Source organism: Hermetia illucens, chromosome 3, assembly GCF_905115235.1.
Source record: "Hermetia illucens chromosome 3, iHerIll2.2.curated.20191125, whole genome shotgun sequence".
NCBI classification, from domain to species: Eukaryota; Metazoa; Arthropoda; class Insecta; order Diptera; family Stratiomyidae; genus Hermetia; species Hermetia illucens.
The window spans coordinates 71,546,900-71,572,327 of record NC_051851.1 but is presented as its reverse complement, the minus strand read 5'-3'; the positions used below and the strand labels follow the sequence as shown (position 1 = coordinate 71,572,327).

General features: G+C 40.5%; 2 protein-coding genes across 10 annotated transcripts; both read left to right on the top strand.

The window, feature by feature from the left end:
* The first annotated feature begins 759 nt into the window (after window positions 1–759).
* Window positions 760–9,279, top strand: LOC119651790 (chymotrypsin-1-like). 6 transcript variants are annotated; one of them, XM_038055550.1, is made up of 7 exons: window positions 760–1,130; window positions 1,188–1,313; window positions 1,373–1,507; window positions 1,578–1,697; window positions 3,868–3,984; window positions 8,183–8,367; window positions 8,720–9,279. In XM_038055550.1, the coding sequence occupies exons 1-7, from the start codon at window positions 876–878 to the stop codon at window positions 8,796–8,798; spliced, it is 1,017 nt and encodes a 338-aa protein (XP_037911478.1). In that variant the 5' UTR covers window positions 760–875; the 3' UTR covers window positions 8,799–9,279. The 6 variants fall into 6 exon arrangements, with proteins under 6 accessions (XP_037911478.1, XP_037911480.1, XP_037911479.1 ...); XM_038055552.1 differs by having other exon boundaries at window positions 3,868–3,966; window positions 8,720–8,861; XM_038055551.1 differs by having other exon boundaries at window positions 8,723–8,860.
* A 4,892-nt stretch (window positions 9,280–14,171) lies between these two features.
* Window positions 14,172–25,016, top strand: LOC119652930 (agrin-like). 4 transcript variants are annotated; one of them, XM_038057317.1, is made up of 6 exons: window positions 14,172–14,332; window positions 14,470–14,616; window positions 14,849–15,022; window positions 21,229–21,411; window positions 24,469–24,681; window positions 24,854–25,016. In XM_038057317.1, exons 1-6 carry the CDS (start codon window positions 14,293–14,295, stop codon window positions 24,925–24,927), a joined length of 831 nt encoding a protein of 276 aa, XP_037913245.1. In that variant the 5' UTR covers window positions 14,172–14,292; the 3' UTR covers window positions 24,928–25,016. The 4 variants fall into 4 exon arrangements, with proteins under 4 accessions (XP_037913245.1, XP_037913246.1, XP_037913248.1 ...); XM_038057318.1 differs by having other exon boundaries at window positions 21,229–21,415; window positions 24,469–24,533; window positions 24,854–25,007; XM_038057320.1 differs by having other exon boundaries at window positions 24,469–24,533; window positions 24,854–25,002.
* Window positions 25,017–25,428: the final 412 nt, after the last annotated feature.

Sequence of the window (25,428 nt, the reverse complement as noted above, 5' to 3'; positions counted from 1 at the left end):
GGCAATTACAATTGGACTGAGGGTAACCATCAACAAAACCAAGGTTCTCAATCTGGCTGGTCGTCATACTCTTCCTGTTTGCATTTATTGGTAGAACATTGGAAATAACGAACGGTGATGAACTTTATGTCGCCCGACACATTAGTAGCGCTAAATCCACTATCGCTATTTTCTTCAAAATCTGAAAAAACAGCGATCCCAACACCCACATCAAGTTAAGGTTGTTCTGCGTCAATGTTTTCTCAGTGCTGGGGGTAGTACCTGGGAAATGACCGCCATTGTTACTCGAAACTCCCAAGCCTCCGTCAATATTTGTCTGCGTTATGGGACCGGTGGATCCTAGGCTGATACAATTTTGAATAAAGAACGTTTCATATTTCGCTCCAGAACTTGAGCGTCCCTCAGATTTGGAGCTTTATTTCACATAGATAACCGGCGCTGTTGCTGGTTAGTTCCTAGTGCGTTATCTTGCAGACACTTGGCGCAGGTTGATGTCATATGAATTTCTAGCTTTTTTTAAGCACCTGTTTAACTAAAAATAATTGATCTGTTTTTGATCGTTTGGATGTGAAGCGATTCCGATATTACCTGATGATGTTTTTAACGATTTTTTTCCGACCGAATTCGATTGTTGTCATTTTTTGTAACGCTTACACAGCGGTAAGATGGCAAAAGGAAAAGATTGCCTTCAAAAACTCATCGTGTGGTAACTTCTTGAAGGGTTCTCGCATTCTAAGTGAGTATTTGTGACATTTGCATCGCACTCACATTCCTGTCTTAGATTATGAATTAATCAAAGTCACAAATAAATTTTTTGATTGCAATTAATTTAGTTTTATGTCATTTTTGAGGGAGTTTTATTTTTTGTTATTGATATGTTTTTGGGAGTTATGGCATGGAGAATTTTAGTTATTTCATTGTGTCTCATTTGCGCTGAAGTTAGCGCAGACGGTAGAGATAAAAATACGTCTAACGCCCCAGAAACCACTGAACCGTACGAAACTTCATTTGATGAACAAACCAATCCTATCACAGATGATCCGGACAGTCTCGCAACCACGTCGAGCAATTTTGACTACCCCCAGCTTCTAGACAACAGTGAAGCTCGGCTGGGCCAATTCCCTTATGTTGTAAGTTAGCAATTTAAGTATGTGACCAAAAGCGATCCTTTAACTCTTAATGTTCAGGTTGCCATCCTGTACAGCAACTACGGAATAAAATGTTCTGGGGCATTGATCACCTCCTTCCATGTGTTAACAGCAGCTCGTTGCGTTGTGGTGGATGAAACAGATGTAAATGGGCCGCAACCGAAGGTAATCATTATAAAGCTCCTTCCAGCATTTGCAACTTATCTCGCAACGCTTCACTTCAGTTTGTAATGGCTGGCGACATAGAACGCGATGAAACTAAAAATGGATATCAAGAATTGAATGATATTTCGCTGTTTATTCCACATCCAAACTATGTTGTTTATCACGATCTACAATTCGATATTGGTTTGCTGAAGGTACTTGGCTTCTTATTCTTCACAAATTAGTGCTAGTATCGACTATAATCTATTTTCGCATGCGAATCAGGTTCAAATGGAATTCAAGCAGAACTCTCTACTGCATACGATAAATTTTGGAGGGTACTCGCCATCGGACCTGTGGAGAGAGCATACTATGACAGCAGCAGGTTGGGGCCAAGCATTACCGGTAACAATTTCGCCCGTATAAATCCGTTTTCAAGGTTTTTTGTTGATTAATTTATCATGCAGCTGAAATTAGGGTTATTTATGAGGAACTTTAAAGTGAATTTTAAACGTCCATTTTGAACTTTGGGTGTAAGGCCAAAAAAGTAGTCCGTGGACCAAAAAGAGTGGGAGTAAATTGCTCTCTATTTGGCCCGGTCCGACGTCAAATGGATGCGGACTCCTAAATTCCGAAAAAATAATTGTCTAGCGCCGGTCAAGGTTAGGAATGTGGGCGGATTTACTTTCGATATAATTCGCACCCATGTTGGGTTTTGCGTATTATAAAAAGGCTGACGAAGGATATTGTTCTGTCCTTGGCTTTAACCTTGTATAGAATGAATGCTTCTGTAGTTTGTTCAATCTCATCACATCCTAAAGTTATTTCGCTTCACTTTTCGCTTCACCTCTCTAAACATTTTGCTATACGTTGTTAATACGTTGGTACTGTGACCAATTCCGGTTTGCTTTGCCCGAGTTGAAGAGTTTTAGAAGTCCCGTAACCGTGCTATTCCGGTCATCGCTGCCTTTCGTAGCTTGCTCTGCATAGGTCCGATCATGAAGTTGATCGCATCCTAATCCTCCTAACATGTTAGAATTCTTCGCACCAGATTTTCTGGAATCAACAATTCTCTAGGTTGTTCCTTTCTTCCACCAGTCTGGAACAATGAAAGACTGGGTCCTCTGGATACTCCATCGCAGTTTGGGCAATCAGGTGAGGGGTTCGTTTCTCCAACCGAGTACCGCTTTTTTGATCTGCCATAAAGGAGAGATGAACTCCAGATTGTATATGTTCTCGTCTGCCAAGATGTCAATCGGCATCATTTCCTAGATGGTGAACTCCATCATCCTTGAAAGAACCATACTTGCAATGGATGCTTTGCCGCGAGCGCTTGCAGTAGCAAGTATTGCTTAGAACTGAGCTTCGTGGATATCATCACTCTCAACTATTTGTTGGCCGGTTTGGAAGTGATCTTATTATTCCTAATTTAAATACAGGAGTGATTTCTTTTAAAGCACTTGGTGATAAGAAAGGCTTCCGTTTTTTCCACAAGTGTCAGTCCAGAATTCTGCAATCAAGCCTTAACAACACTGATTGCTTCACATGAGTATAACACAGGAACTGCGAGATGCTTTGCGACTACAACCAGCATTATGTTGCCGGCTTCTTCGGGAACTGAAAGATTAAGTACATCGTTCTACATGATATTCTACAAAAGCATGGGTCCAGCAGGGAACCCTGAGAGACCTCGTTTTCCTGCGGATGTTTATATAGAAGCGCCAGCTTTGGCAGGTTGGTCTAGCCACGCCTATATGAAGAAATGCTCATCCAAAGCTTTTGTAGATTAGCCTGACGTCTTTCTTGATTTCAGCTTGTCTGGTCCTCTGCTCTAGGACTTCCTCTATAACATAATTCAAAGAAGACTGCCTGGTGATTGTTGTGGGTGTAGCGATCGCTGACACACGAGGACATACTACGCGACAGTGCAGAGCTGGCAAAGGTCAAATCTATAACTGAGCCAGACTTCCTTTTTCGAATTGTGTTTATATTACCTTCGTTGGCCAGAACTATACTCAACTGCGGGAAGGCTTCTAATAGACTGCGCCCCCCGGGCCTAAGCGTTGAAGTCAAAGGCATTCATTTTGGAATACTTTCCTTACGATGAGAGCAAGATTATCAAGCAATTGCTCGAATTCAAGCAGAGTTAGACTTAGGGATTGCAAGTACGCATATAAACCCTTTGGGTGATACACACCCATATACGCTATCATGCTAGTTTCAATAAGGTTCGGTTATGATGGCAATTTCGCGCGAGCGGGACAGTTTTTCAAAGCTGAAATAGGATCTGCTACCTGCCAAAAACCCTGCGTGGATTTCATCGTCGTTTGTGATTTTCGACCCTGGATAGGAGAAATTTTTCAGGACCAGTCTAAAAAGGATGCATGTCAACGCAAAGTGTTAGTGTATGATAGTATTGTTACTACAATACGCAGTGAAGTAGCACCTAACAAGTGTTTCTGTTACTTGTTGCAGGGATACAAATCTCATAAGAAATATTAAAAGCTACAATATTACAAAAAATCATGAGAATATGGTTTATATTTACAAAGTGAAAACATTCTCTTTTTTTCAGAATTCAGACTGTCCAATTCGCCTTCGTTACTCGCATGTAAAATTTTTAGAAAAGGAAAATTGTGACTTCCTCGATGCGGATAATATATTTTGCAGTACAGTAGAGTATACATGTCCCGTAAATAAGCACACATTTTCATTCATCTATACCAAAAAAAACTTTGATATTAAAATAATATGAGACAATGGAAACAGGAATAATTCGATAAGTGATTTGGTTCGTTTTCAGAGGGTTTGCATTTATGATGTTTTTTTTGTCGAAATGTAGTTTCATTTTCTTGCTTGTTGACATATCCGGTGGAAACAAACTTTTTGTAAGCGCCCATTGATTAATTTATTTTTCAAATTTTGTATTCTGGAAAAGCAGGAATAATACGGAGTTTGACTTAAATGTCTAGTGACGTCACTGGTGAGTGGTTTGAATCTAAGCCGGGATAAATTACAATTAACTAACGAGACAATGCGTTATGGGAAGTGTAAATAACGCACCTTTAAGTGCATTTGTATCTGAATTTTGATTGTTTATAGTTTAAAAGCGGCAGCTATTTTTCAAAAAGTTTGATTGGATTTGATAGACCAGTAGCTTACTCCAAACTACTATTTTTATTTTCCAGTGTAGATATATGTTTCCGGAGCAACTTACCCCCTTCATCAGTACAAAGCTTCTAAAAACAATTACGATTATACGGTTCTTTTATACTTAAACGCTAATTACCTAAATTACTTTTTAAACAAGTCGGAAAGCCGGAAGCTGGACGCTTCAGGTACGAAAGGTTTTGTGTATTTTTTAGTACGTAGCACGTAATATATCCATATATTATATTATGTGAGAGTATCCACTTTCGGGTGATATTGACATTCATAGTGTTAAATTTGAAAGAAGCAACAAACTTGACGGATTATAACTTTGTTAGTAATAGTGCGATTTCCACCAAACTTGGTAAGGTCATGCTCTATATTATAGCCTATGTCATTGCAATTTGTGGTGCTAGGATGAACTTAAGGGGGGTTTCGCAGCCAATTACTAAAAATTATAGTGATATACTATTATTAACTTTATTTGAACAGATATTGGTATGGAAGGTATTTCGGAGCCTAGGCACCATATAGTGGCAGCCTCCTGATTTTTTAAAAATTTTTCGGTTGGATAGTTTCTGAGAATGGCCCCCTTAAATAAATGATCACTTTAAACCCCCCGCACTCCGCCCTTTCTAACAAATGTCAAAACTAAGACCGACTTCGAAAAGTACTAGCCGAGAACTTTGATTTGATACCCTACGTGACTATATTTGGTGGAAAAAAATTTACACCCTCCTTTTGCATGTATGGGGATCTCCCCTTAAATTCAACGTAAAAGGATATAATTCATTGTATGCGTGAGCGTTCACAGTTCCCACCTTTCTACCAAATGGTGTCAATGGCTATAACCGTCTCCGAGAAAAATGCGTGTGACGGACAGACAGACAGACAGACAGTAAACCGATTTTAATAAGGTTTAATAACGAGTCTTATTAATTTTGAGGGGCAATTACCGGAATCTGTGTTTAATAACCGTGTCGCGTCTTCTCTCAAAATTTCTAGACTTTCCCAAGGATCCAAGGTTGTCGTTCGGTTTGTGTGACGCAAGAGCTCAAGATTTTCGTGTTGAATGGTATGGGCTTCCTCGACTATGTGCGGTGCCACGGATGATCTTATGCATGACTTTTGTTTCCGAACACTACTTACCGCTTCCTTCATGTGTTCATTAAATCTAGTCGTTATCAGGCGTTTAGTCTGTCCTATGAAAACTTCAACTGGAAGTCATAGGTTCGAGTCGATGGTCCACCTTGCGGAATTTACTGGGAAGCGTCAAAGATCCTTTGACAGCGAAGGAAAAAAGCGGAATCTACCGAATAATGTGCAGCGACTTTAGTGAAATATACATAGGACAGGACAATTATTTACAGCATTGCTGAAAAAAGGTCTGCTGGCCACCGCGACCATGCTAATTGACGTCGATGCTTTTGATACAATTTTGTAGCACACTTTTGCATAGGTAAGGTCTATGGTTTCAATTGGAAAAGGATTATTTTGTTGGATATGAGTTGAGAATAGGAATTTTAGACAAGAATGGAAATGGGAAGAAAACCCGGGACCGTGCCCCTGATGGGATTAAACTACACGACCTTGGATAGCAGTCTGACGTGTTTACTTCTAGCCCACGTTTAAAAGTTTCCCAAATCGTCAAGATTATCTGAAACATCCCAACAATGGCTGTTATGGTATAGAATTAAAGTGAGCCAGGCGAAGTTCTACCGTGTTACTTTCATCTTGAATAATCAAACTTGTCTCCGTTGAACCCACCTGTATATCTACTCTGCAATCCACGGGAATCATCCTGAAACCCACTTAGAAAGGAGGTCGATGAGGACGAGTTCTAAATCAGTTTGAGATACAAAACAAATACAAATCCAGCTTTGGTGTTCTGAGCACGTATCAAACATTGAAATTATAAGAGTACAAATAGTAAAGAAAATATTAAAAACAGCACTTGAGCTACTCATCAAACCCGATTTTGATGAGTCACCAACTTAGACGATTCCTGCAGATTATCTATATGCGAGTTTAGGTTCATATCTTCCTAAGTTCTTTCCGTCATAGCTGCGGTTGCTTATAGCCATTTAACTTGAAGTCACCTATTTCTTCTCTTTCTATAAGCGAATTAGGACCGGCTATGACTCAACTCTTACTTTAATCGTTCACCACTTTTTCTTTCAGTGTGCATTGCATTCCTGGAGAATGTGATGCATCTCTGGTTTCCGTTCCTATCTGGTTAAGAGCGTGACTTGTCTGAATTGTGCCTTTTTCGATGTTTTTTCCAGTCCACAACTAACACTAATATACTCTTGGTGATAATCGGAGAGGTTCTCTGATTTTCTACACCATAAAATTCAATAATATATAAAGAAAGAGGGATCCTGCTTCACGAGATACGACTTTCTTAATTGCAAGAGAAAAACCACCAAACTTCTTCGATCATTCCATCTTTCCCTGATGACCTCTTGGTGACAGTTATCGATGTTTGGTTGTCTATCGGGTTGTTACAATCTCCTCCCCTCCCTGGTCTTGAATTAGTCCAAGGGAGAGACCCGTTTTCTTGTGTGATCAGCTTCCTTTTCTTACTCCTATGACACCCATTTTCATCCGTGATCTGTACCATGCGGCCCATTCAGAATTTTTGGGTTGGCTATTTGATAAGACGTGAAGGAGTGTCTCTAAGATAGGAGCTACTACTTTTCGGCTGCAGTTTGTTGCTCATATCTTTGGCTGCATTATTCAATGAGAGCATCGTGACCTATATTGACTCTTCAATTTCAAATCCATCTATAAGCTTGTCTCTGGCATCCGCGTAGACCGCTGTTTATTTATTATTTCTGTGACTGCAGATTGACACTTCCCGTCCTTTGTAAGTGGATGTTTCTTCGCGCAGGTGTGGTATCCTCCAAAACGTATTATCAGCAGGAATATGACCTCTTCTTTGAAAAATCTGTCATCGCATGTTTTGCCTGGGGATGTGATTTGATTCTAAGTTTACAAATTTCGTGAAGGAGCTGATCCCCACATTTCGCTGGGCGGATCACTTATTTTCGATAAGAATCCATATTTTTTTTGTTTAATTCAAAAATGGTTGATGGTTTCGTTGCAAGGGTAGGGGCATTTTTTCGACGCTACCTCACATCTGCCCTCCTTATGTTTTTCGGTTGCTGTTCTATGTTTTCTGGTTACTACCTTAACCAACCTACCCACTATCCAAATTGTCAATTGCTAGGAATTATTTCGACGGGATGTCACGAACCACAGAATTCCAAAACTGCACTACACTGAGAATTTTTGTTAAAAAACGTGGTGGTGGATTTTCGGCCCCCAATGTTGGTTGCTAGATATAAAGGAAGGACCAGTGAATGTAAATTTGATGGAAAACAGAAGAAAACCGCGGTGACGGTTATAGGATGAATGTTTGGTTGCCGATTTAGGCTTGCTACAAAATTTTCTGTTGTTTTTCACTGTGCTCTGGGTAGTACCTTACAGTCCTGGAGCAACAAATTTACATATGGAAAAGTTCAAACAAATAAAATAAATTTGGAAGAAATAAACTTGAAAAGTATAAAAGGAAGATTATATTTTTGTTTTCCATATCGAATCAAATTACTTATCGAATCATCTGTGTCTATACATATTTCAATTTTGATTCTGTGATTTAATTTTGAACAACCATTTTTAAGAAATTACAGATTGGTAAAGGGCAAGGCTAAGGCTTTCTCTGCCTTCTTTTCCAGGGAGCGGTAGGAAGCCCATTAGTAATTGAAAACGAGTTGCATGGAATTTTTCTGGAATCTCGAATGAACAAACATTTAAGAATGAACGTATCGATATTCCTGAGGGTCAGTAGTCAAAAATATTGGGTTTTCCAGGGATTGGCGTACCACAAACAATTTACAGGTTCATTCCGAAGTTTGCGCACGTAAGTTTCCCTTCTGTAGTATTTGCGGAATGGATTAAACTATTGTAAAGCTACTCGGGGAAAGGCCTTTATGCTTTTCTGTAGTTTATTAGCACTTACTTAGGGATCGAGAAACGCAAAGGTGTTGCCACCAGTACTTTCGTGATCCTTTTATTTCGCAAATACTATTATTTCGAGAGCAACCTGTTCGCTTTCCCAGTATAAGGTGTGTGAGGGCACGGAGAGTCTATAATTGAATTTATTTATTTTCTTCGGTAAAAGTACCGGAAATGAACATTAAAGTGAAATTATCCTTAGAACAATCGGGTCCTGATTATATAAAAGTTCTGTAAATAATTCCATACCATTTCAGCAGTTTAGCAGGACGCACTGAGTTCGATTATTTATTGACGAGCATTTGGACATTGCTGTTTTTAACCCAGAAGGAATGAATTATTGATAAATATGGACTGCATTTATCTAATTTTAATTTAATATAAAGTAGAATTTTCTGGGTGCCCCCAGTCATCAGATACACTGCAAATGACACTACCTTAAATTTCACAAATGACTAATTTTCAATTTTAAATGAATAAGAATGAAGCATTAATAAATTGTCACGTCCTCGCACAGTCAGTCAGATGATCATGAATATCTAAGTGCGTATTGTTAGTCCTATTTTCATAAAACCATGAAAATATTCAAAAGTGTTTTATAAATTCACTTGTACGAAGGTTCAAAAACTATTATAACTCAAAGATAAAAATTTTACACTACTTGTAACTTAGTTAGAAAAAATGAAAGACGCAATGAAACTGTTACATGATACCCTATAATGCTCATTTACAAAGTAGAACATTAAAATTAAACTTTCAGAATTACCATTGGTAAAAAAACAAATGAAGCGGAGTAGAATAAAATATAGCAAATGTATTTTACATGACTTTTTAATAAATGTGAGCCTCCTATGAGAACGCAGTACTTAAACTCTGGCGGCGGTTCGAATGTCGTTATAGTTTTCAAAAAAAATCACTTTACTGACTGTATCATGGAGCGTATTCGTGAATAAATACTTTTACCCTACAAGGCTTGATTTTCATTTTAAAACGATAATATAAAGATTTACTATATCCCTCCTCCTTCTACCCCTCGGACACCATCTTGTCGTGGTGGGAGAGTTTGTGGTAGTTTACTATTGCACTAAAGGTGTCCAAAGACACATGAAGATGAAAACAAAGGAGGAACTGGAAATCTGACTATGGCCGACCTGCCTGTGACACTGTTGCCCAAGGCTTCTAAAATACGAAGGAGGGAGGCCTGCAGAAGGAAACTTTAGCCGTAAAGGAGAAGGGACTACAGATTTGCCTGTCAGAACCTTCTCCTCGACCTGCATCCGGAAAAACGGAAGAAAGGGAAACTGGTGATGTGGACAGAACTGGTCTAATGCCGGTAAGTGAAAACAGATCCATGCAGTCTGGACCCTGCGAACCTAGGAGGGCTTCTAGCCGGCAATAACGGAAGGCACTGCGAAAGAAGACGAAGTTTTTTGGGAATGAGGACATGGACGTTGCTACATCACCAAGTCTGGCGATATCCAGAGAAATCGGAACTTTCGGCGAAAGGTGAGGACAAGTTGTTAACCCCGGTGAGATCCACACTGAATGTTAAGGCTGCACACCCTAAATGAAAGCCAACATGCTTACCAACGTGGAAAGTCCTGTGAATTTGCTCTTCATTCTTTGGTTTCAAAGATAGAAGATGCATCACTGAAGAGTGAGTGGCTTAACGTGAGACGAAAGAGTTTTCGCTGTAAACTAGCCACACTGTAAAGAATTGTGTGTCTGGGTATCACCGGTGCCATGAGCTCCACATCCGGCGCAGCTCTGAATGCATTACTCAATTTGCAATTTGGATTTGTTTATTCAGAGCACTGCAATGAGAGCCGCTCATAGACTAATTCGATTAAATCTATGGGAAAGCAGCGGATGTGGGGGCACAGAGCATTGGAAGAGTCATTGGGAGAACTGAATCTAGGTTTCGCAATGCCTTTCGATTCTCAAAACCCCATACATCTTCAAGATATGATGTTATCTTGAAACGAAGAAAAAACTGGTACGAACCAGTACTGACGTCTTCTACACTGATGGCTCAAAAACAAAAAGTGGTTCTGGAGCAGGAGTCTACCTCTCGAATAAAAACGAGAAGTTGGCTTTTCTTTTGGGACAATACACAAAGGTCTTTTAGGCTGAAGTGCAAGCGATCCTAAGGGCGGCAACCTGGATGATTGACGAGCATTTGGAGGGCAGACGCATCGCATTGAGGGCGTTGAGTAGTACTTTAATCACTTCAAAATTCATTCAGGATTGTAGAAACCGACTGAATTCTGTTTCTAGATTCAATGCGGTGGATTTACTCTAGGTACCTGGTCATTGTGGTGTAGAGGGAAACAAAATCTCTGATGCTTTAGCAAAAGAGGCTTCAATTTTTCCCAAGGTAATGCTGCTGGACACACCAAACTTTTCCTGTCAGAATCGAACATGCGTACCGTAAAGTTTCTCCTGTTGAAAAGCAGGAGGACTTTCAAAAGTATTTTGCGCATCCTGACAGGCCATAATTCACTAGCCGGGTAGATGTTCAGAAAAGGAATTATTCAAGATGATACGTGTCCCTTCTGTTATGAGGAAGTGGAACCCACGGAACATTTTTTATGCGAGCGCCCCGCCTATGGACGCATCAGACATCAGATCTTCGGTGTCGATGTTGTCCAGTTGCGACGGGTAGCATCACATCAACTAACGGAAATCCTGCGATACGTTAACGAATCCGGGATGTTCCGTTAGAAGGGGGTGTTAATGGTTTCGCAATTTTTCTTATTAAGAACCCAAGTTTCCGAGGAATACATGAGGCGTGGCAACATCATAGTCTTGTATAGTTAGAGCTTTGACCTTATGGTGAGACGTTCCAAGTGAAACAGTTTTTGTAAGATAAATAGGTTCTGTTGGCTGTGCGCGGATTTCGTGTTTGTAGCTATTATCCGTAGTGATTTTCGATCCTAGATATGAGAAATTATCAACGGTTCCATTTTTATTGTTTTCAGTTGAACAGTGACATTTGATGATGTTCCTTTTTTTTAGTTTTTGGTGTTCACATTTCCACTATGAATTTCATCTTGCCCTTAACTGTCCAAGATCTCGTGGCGAACGCCGCTTGATCGATATAGATGATGGGAGTGCTCTTTCCATAATGTCAATTTCGTCAGTGTAGGCCAATAGTGGGGTAGAATTAAAGAGGATGGTACTTCTCACATTTACATCATCATCGTAGATCACTTTTCCCAGGTACAGGTGAAAAAAGATGCATGATAAGGCCTCTAAGACCGTTGTTGATGTTGAACGATCTCGAAAGCTATCCAGTTGCTTTTATCTTGTCTCGCACATTGGTCAAGGTCAGTCTAATCAGTCTTATCAATTTTGCCGAATTCTCTCATGGCCGTGTACAGTTTCACGCTGGCTATGCTATCATAAGCGGCTTTAAAGTCGACGAAAAGATGGTGCAACTGATGTCCATATTCCAACAGTTTTTCCAACACTTGCCGCAACGAGAAAATCTGATCTGTTGTTGATTTACCTGGAGTGAAGCCTCTTTGGTATGGGCCAATGATGTTTTGGGCGTATGAGGCTATCCGGCCTAGCAAGATACTGAAGAAAATCTTATAGATGGTACTCAGCTACGTGATACCTCTATAATTGCTACACTACGTGATATCCCCCTTTTTATGTATGGGGCACATAATGCCTCGTTGCCAATCGTCAGGCATTGATTCGTCGTATCACAGCCTGAGCATAGGTTGATCCGCCTCCATATTTTACTAGTTCGGCGATAATTCCATCGACTCCTGGCGACTTATGGTTTTTGCACGGACTGTTTCTCCCATGCTTGGTGGTGGCAGCATTTGTCACTTCAGTTCACGAGACCTTCGATTCGCTGATATTTTGGTTGTTTAGCAGTTCACCAAAGTACTCAACCCATCGCTCCTATATGAATATTCTGTCGCAAATCAGATTTCCCTCTTTGTCTCGGTAGAATGATTATCGAAGTGTATAAGGTTTCATCCTGCTGCCTCGTTGGTATAATTTCGCGCCTGGTGTGGTTTCTCCCTGTACTTTTCGGGTTGATAGACTTGTTGGTTCTCCCAGGCTTAATTTTTCTATCTGTGAAGTTGCTTCTCTACCCGACGAAGTTCATGATAGGCCTGTGCCTGTGCGTGCCCGCTTTGTCCGGTATGTAACATTCTTCCACTCCGTTGCTAGCTTGCATTCATCGTCAAACCAGCCGTTCCGACTCCTTTTGCGGCTGGGTCCAAGTATGTTTATATATCAATGATAATGCTCTTGAGGTAGTTGTGGAGATCATTTGTTGATGTTTCATTTCCAGAACATAATTGGGGCACCCATTTCCCCCTCATAAGTGTTATGGAGGCTGGGTTGTGAGTGGCTTCAGTATTCACTCTCCCCTGATTGTCAGAGGGGATTGTAGGCGGTGTTGTAATTCGAACGTGAGTAAGTGATCCGAGCCCTCCAACCCAGACACTTTCAAAAACCATTTTGTGTTATACTGCTGACTGAAAAAACCGCAGTCCGTTATCATTGCTATCCTTATGTAAGCTATGGAAGCCGAAGTATCGCCTGAATATTGGCTCCGATCCTACTTCACAGTTAAAAACTCCAAGTATGATTTTGACATCAATTTGGGACTACTTGGATCAGGGTTCGAGGGTCCACTCAACTGCCTCGAAGAAGGTATCCTTCTCCGACTCTGCAATTTCCTCTGTAGGGGCATGAACATTAATGAGGCTTATATTTCTAAATTTGCCTCGCGAACGCAGAGTGCATAGCCTTTCGCGTATGTTCGCAAAATCGATAACAATCGATAATATTTTTTGGCTGACAAGGAAACCTACTCCGAGGACATGGTTTACTGGATGGCCGCTATAATATATGGCATAGTGGCTTTAATCCAGGAAACCGGTCCCTGTCCAACGCATCTCTTGCAATGCTGTTACATCAGCCTTATATTGAGGCAGGTTATTAGCTAACTGTTGAGCAGGACTCGGCCTGCACAAGAAGCGCATGTTCCATGTTTTCGTTGCCGGAAGGTCGTTGTAAACTCCATCCCATCCGAGGCTCCTTTCATGGCGTTAGCCCTACTTAACCCCCAACCCGGATCTGACTCTGATATACTGATCTGAAACGTCTTCTTGCTTGTCGGTGCTTTGTGAGCAGTGGCCTAGTCCTGCCTGTCAAAATTTGGGGTAAGAATTTTTACGAGTTCAAATAGCTGTTGCTTCCTATTTTGCGATCCATCGACTTGTTACAATCTGCTGCTGTCATTCTACTATGTCTGCGTCATTTCTCCGAGAAAATAATTTACTGTATTTCATTAGCTGCACTGTGGACCAACTTTAAAATGGTGTAAGATTAGACACACTTCAAAAGTTTGGGGAAAAATCTAGAGGTATCATTACCAGCTTTTTAGGATTTTCGACTGTAAACCTCACCTTCATATATAATGTTTCTACTCCTCATTCCCCTATATCGGAGATAAAACCACAGCCAAATCCCAAAAAAGCCTCCAATCTTCAGATTTCTTGCTTTGTTCACGTATAATGGCTGACTAAGGCTAACTCAGGGCTGACTAGAAAGAACGAAAACATTTTTATCGCACAGATAAACCTATGAGGGATTATTAGTGGCCAATAAATAGATACGAGTATCGATGTATTTATTAGGAAAATTTGTATAGAAAGAGGGTAAACACATGTGGATCGTGATAATAAATGAATGGAGGCTAGATAACAATTGCTTTGTTGGGTTGGCTGAATAAATTCGCAAGGTTTGAGTCACATTACTCAATGTGAGTTGTAAGTGAAAGAAAGTTTTTACAATTATGAAGGAGTTTTTATTATCCTGGACGATAGTGACCGTTGGTAAGACAGTTTAAAAGTGAAAATTACATGTACTAAAGCAGTTCATTGCCTTTTCTTATTGTTTTTATTTGAACATTGCAAATTGAACATGTTTCGATGTAGCTTTTCTAATAAATTTCACAAATTTATTGTTTCAGTGGTCCTAGTAAATGGTCAGGCAGATCCTTGTGCGGTAAGATGTAACCAGAACGTAAAGGCACCCGTTTGCGGATACAACGGAATGGACTACAAAATTTTCCAAAACGCATGTCTTATGTTAACAGAAAATTGTGGAGCTGCGAATGGTGGGTATTAATTTTAAGATATCATACATCCACTGAGATAAGGACACATATATTACGTGGAATGCTGAGTGCTGCACTCAAAGTAATTCGTTTATTCTTCTGAATCTGAAAGATACTGTTTTTGGGGGATAATTCGAAGGTATTGTGCTGTACTCCCTTTGTTACAATAACTTTCCAGCGTCAAATGATTGATTGGCCATTACCTAACGAATTTACTCATCAACCATTTCAGAATGGCAAGAGACCAAAATGAGCCAGTGTTACAAACGATCCGTTAAAAGTGAGAAACGATGTAACTTCAATTGCAGTACCGAACGACATCCCATTTGTGGTTCTCTTGGGGATCATTACCAGCTTTTTGATAATGAATGTCTGCTCAGAGAACAAAAGTGCCGAGACAGAGGATGTGAGTAATTTGCTATGTGGTAGCCGTAAGTATTTTTCGCAACCTTTCCAGAATTTCGAGGTCGGTTTAAACCCTCTTAGGATTTGTTGAAATCATCCTCCAAATGAATAGCACCCGATTTATCGAAATCACTTCACATGTGAACACTAATCCAACATTGAACGAAGTTCATATATTTATAGATATGAACTTTTGTAAGGCTTTGTGTGAAACAAAACCTTATTGAAATCGGCTTACTGTCTGTCTGTCTGTCAAAAGGAGTTTTCTCGGAAACAGTTATAGTGATTGACACTAAGTTTGATGAAAATATGGGAGCTGTGAACGCTCGTACATACAGTGAGTTGCACCACTTTACGTCCAATTTAAGGAGGGGGGGTCCCCATACATGCGAAAAGGGGGTGGGGTATCAAATGGAAGGTCTCGGTTAGTACTTTCCGAAACTGGTAGTTTTGACATTTGCTGAAAAGGTGGGGAATGCGACGGGTCCAAAGTGATCATTTCTCCCACGGATCCATTCTCAGAAACTACCCAATTACTATATAGTTGAATTTAATGTCCATGTTTTTTTTACAGTTGGTATATAAGTTCAAAAAAGAACTAGGTTTTCCCGCATACAATCGTTTCGGAGACCACGTTCCTCCTCCCTCAGTGTTAGTACCTAATCGATTACTATATAGTGCCTAAGCTCCGAAATACCTTTTATACCAATATCTTTTCAAAATAGTTAATAATAATCACGAAATTTGAGAGAAATCGGAGTATTACTAACAAAGTTATAATTGGTCACAGTTGTCGCTTCTGTGCAAATTCAAGACTTTGAATGTCAGTATCATACGAAAGTGGATATTCTCGCATAATATTTGCATATATTACCTGGTACATATTAATGGACAAATGTCCACTCTAATATTTTTATAGAAGAAATACGCAAAACATTTCATATCTAGCTCATACTTTACACATTTTTTTTAAATGTTACCTCTGTGACAAAAGTTTACCTTCTACTGCAGTGGGTTCCCAAGCTTGTCACTGTATTGTAGCTGAGTATTTCCCCTATGGCGGTTCTCAGTATTCCAGAATATTCTTTTCCATTCACGGGCTTCAGCTGGGCTGTCGTTGCGCAAGGTCGCGGTTCAAATCTCACTGGTGGAAGAGGGATTTATGATCGTGCCTGGTTGTCGGATACCAGTCGACTCAGCTGTGAATGAGTACCTGAGTCAGATCAGGGCAGTAATCTCGGGCGAGCGCCACATTGGCTCCAACAGTGTACTACAGTTACAGTTACAGTCCTGAATGAAGTGCTCTAACACACTTCAAGGCCCTGATCCAATACGGATTGTTGCGCCAGCGATTATTAGTTTTATTTCTCTATTCTGAATATACCATTTGCTTCTGGACATACACGTTAGTATTGGACTTTTTAACCTTTCATGTTGTCTGTTATTCCTAAGCTGTTTGCCTCTTAGCATTTGATTTTGCCACGTCTGTTGTGCAATGACCCAAGTTTTGCTTAATAATTACCTTTCCCTGATAGCGTTTTACATTTTCCTGTTGCCTTCAGACTTCTTACTTGATGCCATTGCGCCTTTCCGAAAGCTGCTTCACCACCTTTCAAACAGTGTAATGTCCTACTTGATACCCTTGTGCCACTTTTTAGTTATCTAGGTAGATTCATTCTGCGGTTTCTGAACCTTTTGAGTGATCTACTCCTGTCGTTTTGATGCTTTCTCTTTGCTTACCTCTTGGCAAGCTGGGTCGAAATCACTTTATTCACATCGCACTCTGCATTTCTGCAGCTTTACATCACTGATGAATTCCTTTAAAGCCTTTTTAGGTTTTGTGTAAAACAACGCATATAGTGAGTTACATCCTTTTACGTCGAATTAAAGGGGGGTCCCCATATATGCAAAAGGAAGGTGTACATTTTTTCATCAAATATAACCATGTGGGGTATCAAATTAAAGGTCTCGGATAGCACTAGTACGGATAGTAGAAGCCGGTCTTAGTTTTGACATTTGTTGGAAGGGTGGGGAGAGCGGGGGGTTTAAAGTTATCATTTATTTAACGAACCCATTCTCAGGAACTAATCAACCGAAAAATCTGAAAAAAATCAGGAGGCTGCCATTATAGGGTGCCTAGGCTCCGAAATACTCTTCATCCCGATACCTGTTCAAATAAAGAGAATAATAGCACATTACTACAATTTTCAGAAAAACCCCCCTTAAGTTCACCCCAGAAGCGCGAAATTTTGCAGCAATGTAGCTGTCGCTTCTCTGCAAATTCAAGGCTATGAATGTCCATATCACTTGGAGTGGATATTTTCACATAACATATGTATATATTACGTGCTACATACTAATGGGACAAATGCACACTCAAATCCCCTCATAAAAGAAATACATAAAACCTTTTATACCTGAATCGTCTAGTTTCCGGTTTCCCCCCGGTTTCATCTTGTAACTATTCGTTTCTTGGGCCTTCGGTTTCCATTTCGCCATTCCATATTCGAAATTTTCCTAAGTGATTTCATCCGCAGCTTTAAACATTTTGGAATTATTTAGCATTCTGCAGCTTTTTGTTAGCGTGTCTTCCATTGTTTTCCTCCACTCTTTTCTTCTGCTAATTTCACCGTTTCTTCTGTTTTTTTCTTGCCGTACCTGGTGGTTGCCATTAACCCCCATATGGGGTATACAGCGTGACCTACACTTATGCGCTATCGCTGTTGGTTTTTGGCAAAGTGTTCCAACTCACGCCATGATTTGCCGAGAAGTTGGCACTTCTTCTACACGTAGTTTGAGGGCGAATATTTGTTGGGGAAGTAGCAAATGAAATCATAGACAAGAGAAGCTATTTGATTTCATCACTTCATCTGATCTCATAAATTTAAGGTCCCTGCGGGGCCAAAAAGAAATGAAGTAATGTACCTTACAATCTCCACTTTAATGTTGTTTGTCTTATGGCAGGTCGCGGTTCTAATCTCACTGTTGGCTGGCAATGCTGACCACATTACCTCCTATGAGGTACCATAATCCTATAGTGTACCGTTACGGTCTTGAATGAAGTGCTCTAACATACTTCAAGGCCCTGATCCAATTTAATTGTTACACCAACGATTATTATTATTAAAGTTGTTAAAGTTAAAGTTAAAGGCAAAGTCTGATTACCAAACCACCGTTACTTAGTATTTATTCTGACTATTGCAAGCGAATAGACAACGTTTAATAAACTTCTCCGCTTTAGAGTGCTTTGAAGAGACTTTTCACATTACCCGATGTACCATGGTGTAACAGGAACCTGGCCAGAATGAGAACAGAGGCACGAAAACTCTTCAACCGGGCAAAACAAACCGAGGACTGGTAGAGGTTTAAAAATGTGCTGAATGCGTATAGCAACGCGATCAGGGAAGCGAAACGGAACAGCTTGAGGGAATTCTGTGAAGGGATCGAACAGATCACAAAAGCAACCAGGCTGTACAAGGCTGTAGCCAAAGACGGGGAAATATCCTCTGTCTGCTTGAAAAAGGAAGATGGGACATTTGCCGAGAATGAGGAGGACAGGGTACACTTGCTTCTCAGAATTAATTTCCCGGAGTCCTACCCCACGGTGGCAGGTGACAACATTCTGCCTGACACCCCAACAACGAATAAAAGGGAAAGGAAGCAGAGCTGGAAACTAGCAAAAGAGGTATGCTCAGAAGCTAGACTAAAGTGGGTAGTGGGAACTTTTAAACCACTGAAATCTCTCGGAATAGATGGTCTTTTCTCAGCACTAATCCAGAGAGGCCTAGGAATTATCTTAGAGTCTCTTCTGAGGGTGGTAAGGGGGAGCATAGCATTGGGATACATACCAAGGGCATGGAGACGGGCAAAAGTGGTCTTTATTCCGAAAGCGGGTAAAAAGGATCCTTTTGACATTAAATCTTTCGAACCAATTTGCCAATGAATCATCGTTCGTATTCAAAACGGTGGAGAAGGTCTAACGTTCTAAAGCGTAATCCCTTACATCACTGTCAACACGCTTACCGGGCAGGATGGTCAACTGAAACGGCTCTATATCAGCTGATGGAGGTAAATACTACGGGGTACCATAGAAACAAAAGAAATTGCACTGTGCGCGTTTTTGGATATCGAAGGGCATTTGCAACACATCCCACATAGAGATACAAGATGCCCTGAACCACAAGGGAGTGGGAAACACCCTGGCATTCTGGATGGGCAAAATGCTAGAATGCAGGCAAATAGAAGTACTGACAGGTACAAATTCTATTGTCATGAACACTACTCAAGGTTGTCCACAGGGCTGGGTACTATCGCCACTTATGTGGAGTATGGTAGTGGACGAACTCTTGGACGTGCTAACAAATACTGGAACACAGGTCCAGGGTTTCGCGGACGACATTGTTTTAATCTGTAGGGTAATCGAATCCAAACTGGACTAAGGGTTACTAGTGCCAGGTGCAGGATGGTGGAACTGCGGATCAATCCAGCCATAACCACCATATGGTACTGTGGTTGGAAACGTAAGCTTGATCACCATAGAACCATAAGGTTACATGACATGGAGGTGAAACGAGAAACAGAGGTCAAATATTTGGGAATTACGCTAGACTAAAAATTACTTATTCCGACACATGTCGGAAACACTTGTGGGAAGCCACGAAGGCTCTGATGACTTGTAGGTCCATAGCAAGGAAAAAATGGGGTTGCAGCCCGAAGATACTACTTTGAATATATACTGCAATAGTAGGGCCAATGATTACCTATGGGGGGTAATCTGGGCAGAAAGAACCGAAGTCAGCACACAAACCAGGGAATTACACAAACTCCAAAGCATGGGTTGCGTGTGTATCAGTGAGGCAATGAGGACATGCCCAATGGCATTCTTGGAGGTCCTTCTGAGATTAACCCCTCTCCATCTGCACATACAGATGCAGGCAAGTATCAGTGAGGCGGGGAGCTGCCTAAAGAATATTGATATTCTTTCTAGCGGTATCCCGAATTACTGATACCAAGGGATAACATGATAATTTGATAAGAAATTTGAAACTCATTGGAGTAACAAGGCAAACTGGGAGAACGTGGCTGCGACATACGGCTTAAACTAGCAACTGATAACTTGGTACACTGACGGATCCCTCACAGCAGAGGGAGCGGGTGCCGATGTCATTGGTCTAAGGAAAATGTACTAGGAGCCAATTGTTAGGTACACTAGCATATTCCAGGCGGAAATATACGCCATAGATAGATGTGCATTCCTTAATCTCCAAAGGAACTACGGGGGTAGAACATTTCTATTCTCACCGACAACGATCAAGACACTTAGGTCTAACCAGGTGAACTCTAAAGTGGTATGGGAATGCCTTGAGTGACTGAATACACTTGGCTCGTCCAACAAGCTCTGGATACTCTGGGTTCGAGGCCATGCTGGGTTGAAAGGCATTGAGGCAGCGGGCGAACTAGCCAAGGGGGGAATAGGGACGCGTTTACATGACCCAGAACCCTTCTGTAGAATCCGGAACGGTTTCATGGTTCTGACATTAAAAAATGAAAAGGAACGGTTGAGGGAACTATACTGGGCGGGCCTAGCAGGAATGGAACAGTCCAGAGTGCTTATTGGGGGATACGAACCTATGCGCACAAAGGATTGCTTAAACGTCACCAAAAAGAACCTCCGAATCATAGTGGGAATTCTCACTAGTTACTATCGGCTAAACTATCACCAAGGGAAGCTAGGGTTATCTACGCACACTGCCTGCAGGTTTTGTGCGGAGTGTGATGAAACCTCTATACACATTCTGGGACAGTGTCGGACACTTGCGCAAAGTAAGTCGAGGCATCTGGGAGAACACTTAATACCAAATGCAAAGTTGAAAGATCTGGAAGTAGGGAACATACTAAAATTCCTGACGGTTATAGGCTTGTTTGAGATACTATGATTAATATATAAACTAGTTCTTTAAGAATGCAGTGCGACTTTCCATTAACAAAATAATAATAAGATTTTGAAAAGTATGCTATTCTGTCGTACATAACGGGCTATTAAACACAAGAGATAGTCACGATGTCGCGCATGAACTAAGCAACAATACAAGTCAAGAAAGATCTTACAAGGATCTAACTCGCTCTGCTCAGTTTTTAGAATTTAAAAAAAAAATTGATGAAAACTAATAATTTTTATATCACAATATATTATTTCTTCTATAATAGTGTGGATTCAACATCCAAAGAGCCACTGCGATCTCATGGCTGAAGAGAGTAAAAGATCAGTTGAAGAATGCCCCAGAATTTGCCCCATGAATTATCAACCTATTTGCGCGACAGATGGAAGGACTAATAAAATTTTCAGCAATCAGTGTGAAATGAATGTAGCTAATTGCAATGAAAACAAAAGTAAGTATATGATTAAATATAATGTCAAATTTCAAGGTTTTCAATAGAAACCGTAACTCAAAATACATTTAGATAGTTTTATGCTTTATTAAAGAAATCTGTTCTGTTCTCACGAATGAGTCTTTGTTCCGAAAATTATCCGGCTAGAATAGTCGTCGGATGCCTTGATCACGCTAGTATAGCACCCCCGCTTGTCGATTGATCTCTGCTGCTTCCCTCTTCTTCAGTTCCCCTAGTGAAGGGTTCTTCGCCTCCCGAAAAAAGAGACTACACAAATCATAATATAAATTATTTGCCTACAATAAATTTCACAATGGAATGAGAACTACTAGTTCAATGAAGTGAAGTGTTCACTGGCGATGATGTTACGAGAGCAAATATGTGAAACTTGATCCAGAATGCTCAAGAATACATATAAGGGGGTAGCTGAAGGAAGTATGGCGAGGAATGCTTAAATATTCATATGTCTATTGTTTGTTCCTTTGAGGAGGGTGGGACATCTACACAGTTTCTTTCCGAGTTATCATAATGTCGTGCAGATACCGGATTTTACCTAATACTAGCACTAAGTACCAAACATTTAGACTCGAACGATCCTACCTACTTAACAATTTATAGGGCTCTGATGATGGTAGCCGGTGGTAGGTTAGTAGAAAAATCCGCCGAAAACTTCCGCAACATCGAGTACGTTTCCAAATGGTGTATTTCCACATAGTTGGAATCAAATTGTGCGCGAGTCCCAGAACATCTAGGCAATTTATGAGGGATTTAAGTACAATATTATGGGAACCGCCGCCGTTTCTCCATACATGGCTAAGTGGGGTATCAAATGAAACGTCTCAATTCGTACTTTTCGAAACTGGTCCTATTTTTGATACTGGATGAAACAGGTCTCATACTCAAAACCTATTCAGCTGAAAAATCTGAAAAAATCAAAAATCACAATTTAGTATCTGTGGCCCGTTCCAATATTTGCTCAAATAAAGCTAATAATTAAAGTTCCAAATTGTACCAACTGGTCCTCCAGGTTGGTGGTTGGGTAGTTCGGACAACCCAACACGGAAAACCGAAGTTACCAAGTCACGGACTGGATTGAATTCACAACAATGAACCTGGCATTGAAAACGGACTAATGATTTCCGCATTTTCTCATGGAACGTGCGTTCTCTGTACAGACCGAATCCTGCTCAGCAGCCAGCTAATACTACTATTCGGTTTGAAAACATAAGTGAAAGGCTATGCACTCTGTGTTTACAAGGTAAATTTCGAAATATAAACCTCACTAACGTTCATACTCGTTCATTGTGGACTGCAGAGTGGGAGAAGGATACCTTCTGCGAGGAAGTAGAGAGAAATCTTGTCCCAAGTATAAGATGTTAACATTTGGCGAGATTTTATCAGTCAAGTCAGCCCGTATTCAGGTGATACGTCGGCTCTAATAGCTTACATAAAAACACTAACTATAACGGATTGCGGATTAGTCAGCAAGCAGCATCGCACGAAATAGTTGTTGGAAATACTTGGTTTGCGCGGAAAGCAATCCACAAACATATATGGGCCTCTCCAGACTGGACCAGTTTTAACTAAATTGACTACATGTTGATTGACCGCCGCCACTTCTCAGTCTTGATGAATGTGAGAACATATAGGGGGCCTATATAGAGTCGGATTACTATCTCGTTGTCGTAGTGCTCCGGATTCGAATTAAAACACCGCCTACAATCCCCTCTGAAAATCAAGGCGCGTGCAGAGGCCGATCACGAACTCCATCGAGTTGAGAAGCGACTTCACAGACGGAAAAAGGATAGGAGAAGCAACAAGTGTGTGAACTCGAGATGTACAAGGAGCAACTGCACCAGGCCTGGAAGTTTTACCAACTAGTCAGCAGGATGAAGCCTTATATACATCGATGCTCACCCTGCCGAGACAAAGAAGAAAATCTGATTTCCGACAGAATGGGCATATAAACAGTCCTTGCAATCCATCGGCTTAAAAGTTATAAGTCGCCAGGAGCCCATCGAAGTACAGTCGAACTGGTTCAATACGGAGGCAACCAACTACATCAAAAAGTTTATCAATAGATCAAGATATTCTCAGATATCTTGCTAGGCCGCCTAGCCCCATTCGCCCAGAACATCATTGGTCCATACCAAAGAGGCTTCATTTCAGGTAAATCAGCAACAGATCAGGTTTTCTCTGTACGGCAAGCGATAGAAAAACTGTTGGAATATGGACATCAGTTACGTTATCTTTTCATCGACTTCCATTTCGCCTATGATGGCATAGGGGGTAAAGCTGCACACGGCCATGAGAGAATTTGATATCCCCATTAAATTGATAAGACTGACTAGGCTGACCCTGACCAATGTACGAGGCCAAATAAAATCAGCAGGATTACTCTCGAGACCATTCGGCATCAACAACGGTCTAAGACAAGGGGATGCCCTATCAAGTATCCTCTTTAACCGGTCCCTGGAAAAAGTGATCCGCGATGCTGACGTAAGCACGAAACGCACCATCCCCTTCAAGCCTACCCAACTATTGACCTATGTTGACGATATCGACATTATGGAAAAAACAATCCGAGATTTTCAATCTACATTCATCCAGATCCTCTGGCGTGAGAATTTGGACTGCACATTGAAGAAGGGAAGACTAAGTATGGTGTCAACGTCAGCACCAAAGAATAAAAAAACTACAACATCAAATACTACTGGCCAAATGAGAACAATCAAATTAGGAGACTACAACTTTGAGACTGTTGATAATTTCTCCTGTCTAAGGACGAAAATCACAACTGCTAACAGAGCCTATTTAAACTTACAAAACCTGTCCCGCTTGAAACGTCCCACCTGACAATACAAGACAATGATCTTGAGAGTCCTCATGTACTTCTCGGAGACTTGGGTTCTTAACAACAAAGAATTGCGAACTTTTGGCTTCGTTCGATAGAAGAATCTTTTGAAGAATTTTTTAGCCGCTATCTATATTCTAATCCTTATTATATTATTCTTTTCATTTTTGAAACATATGCTGATGTATTTCTTCTTTTTATAGAATGGTTGAGAGCACGATCCAATGCTGCATGTGGTGGACAAGAAGGCATGTTCGGTGTCGTTCAGGTGGGTGACAATAGGGAACAAGAGGATGATTCTTGTCCAGAAAGGTGTGAATATGAAGCTTCATATGTGTGTGGCTTCAACGGTGAACAATATCGTATTTTTGGCAATAATTGTACTTTCAAATTGGTTGCATGTAGGAGTAAGGAAAGTAAGTTACCAATGGAAAGTTTTAACTACGATCAACACATTGACAAATTTACATTTATTCTCGCCTACCGAAGTTATACGCAACTAGACAGTTAACACACCTTCTATACGAACAATTGAAATTGCATTACATAGAATTAATATCAATCATATTTCTGCTTATTACTTTTCAGACTGGACCCTGAAGCCGCTGTCCGAATGTGATGGGAAGGACGATTGGTATTTCCCACTATTAAATGATCCATAATCAAATAGTTACTTTCAATAACTACAAAAATCAATTTTTAAAAATATTTGGAAAATAATAAAGATTTCCAAAATGTTTAAGCAAATGAATTTTCTCCACCAGTTTTTCATCAATTTTCTTGATAACCCCGGAAAGATATATGTATATAGTAAGGAAAGTTGAAATCCGGCCACCGTCGTAAGAAAAACATAAAGATTCAGAAAAGGGGTAAGAGGAGTTGTATGTGTTTTGTTTTTTTTCTATAAGAACGCAACGTACAGTTTGTTGGATACAATGGAATCCTTGCTTAGGGCGAATAACAAAAGAAACTCCATTTTCGCTATTCCTGGAAGATCGAAAGCCTGAAACATAAAGCGTGAAAAATACGCATGTGGTAGTATTCAGCTGTCCGAAGCTACTCAAAATCTCTCCACAATCGTCGAACTGCAATATAAGATAGTATTATGACGACATAAGCTTCGTGAAAGTCCCATTTCCAGCAAAAAATACTTGATGAGACCT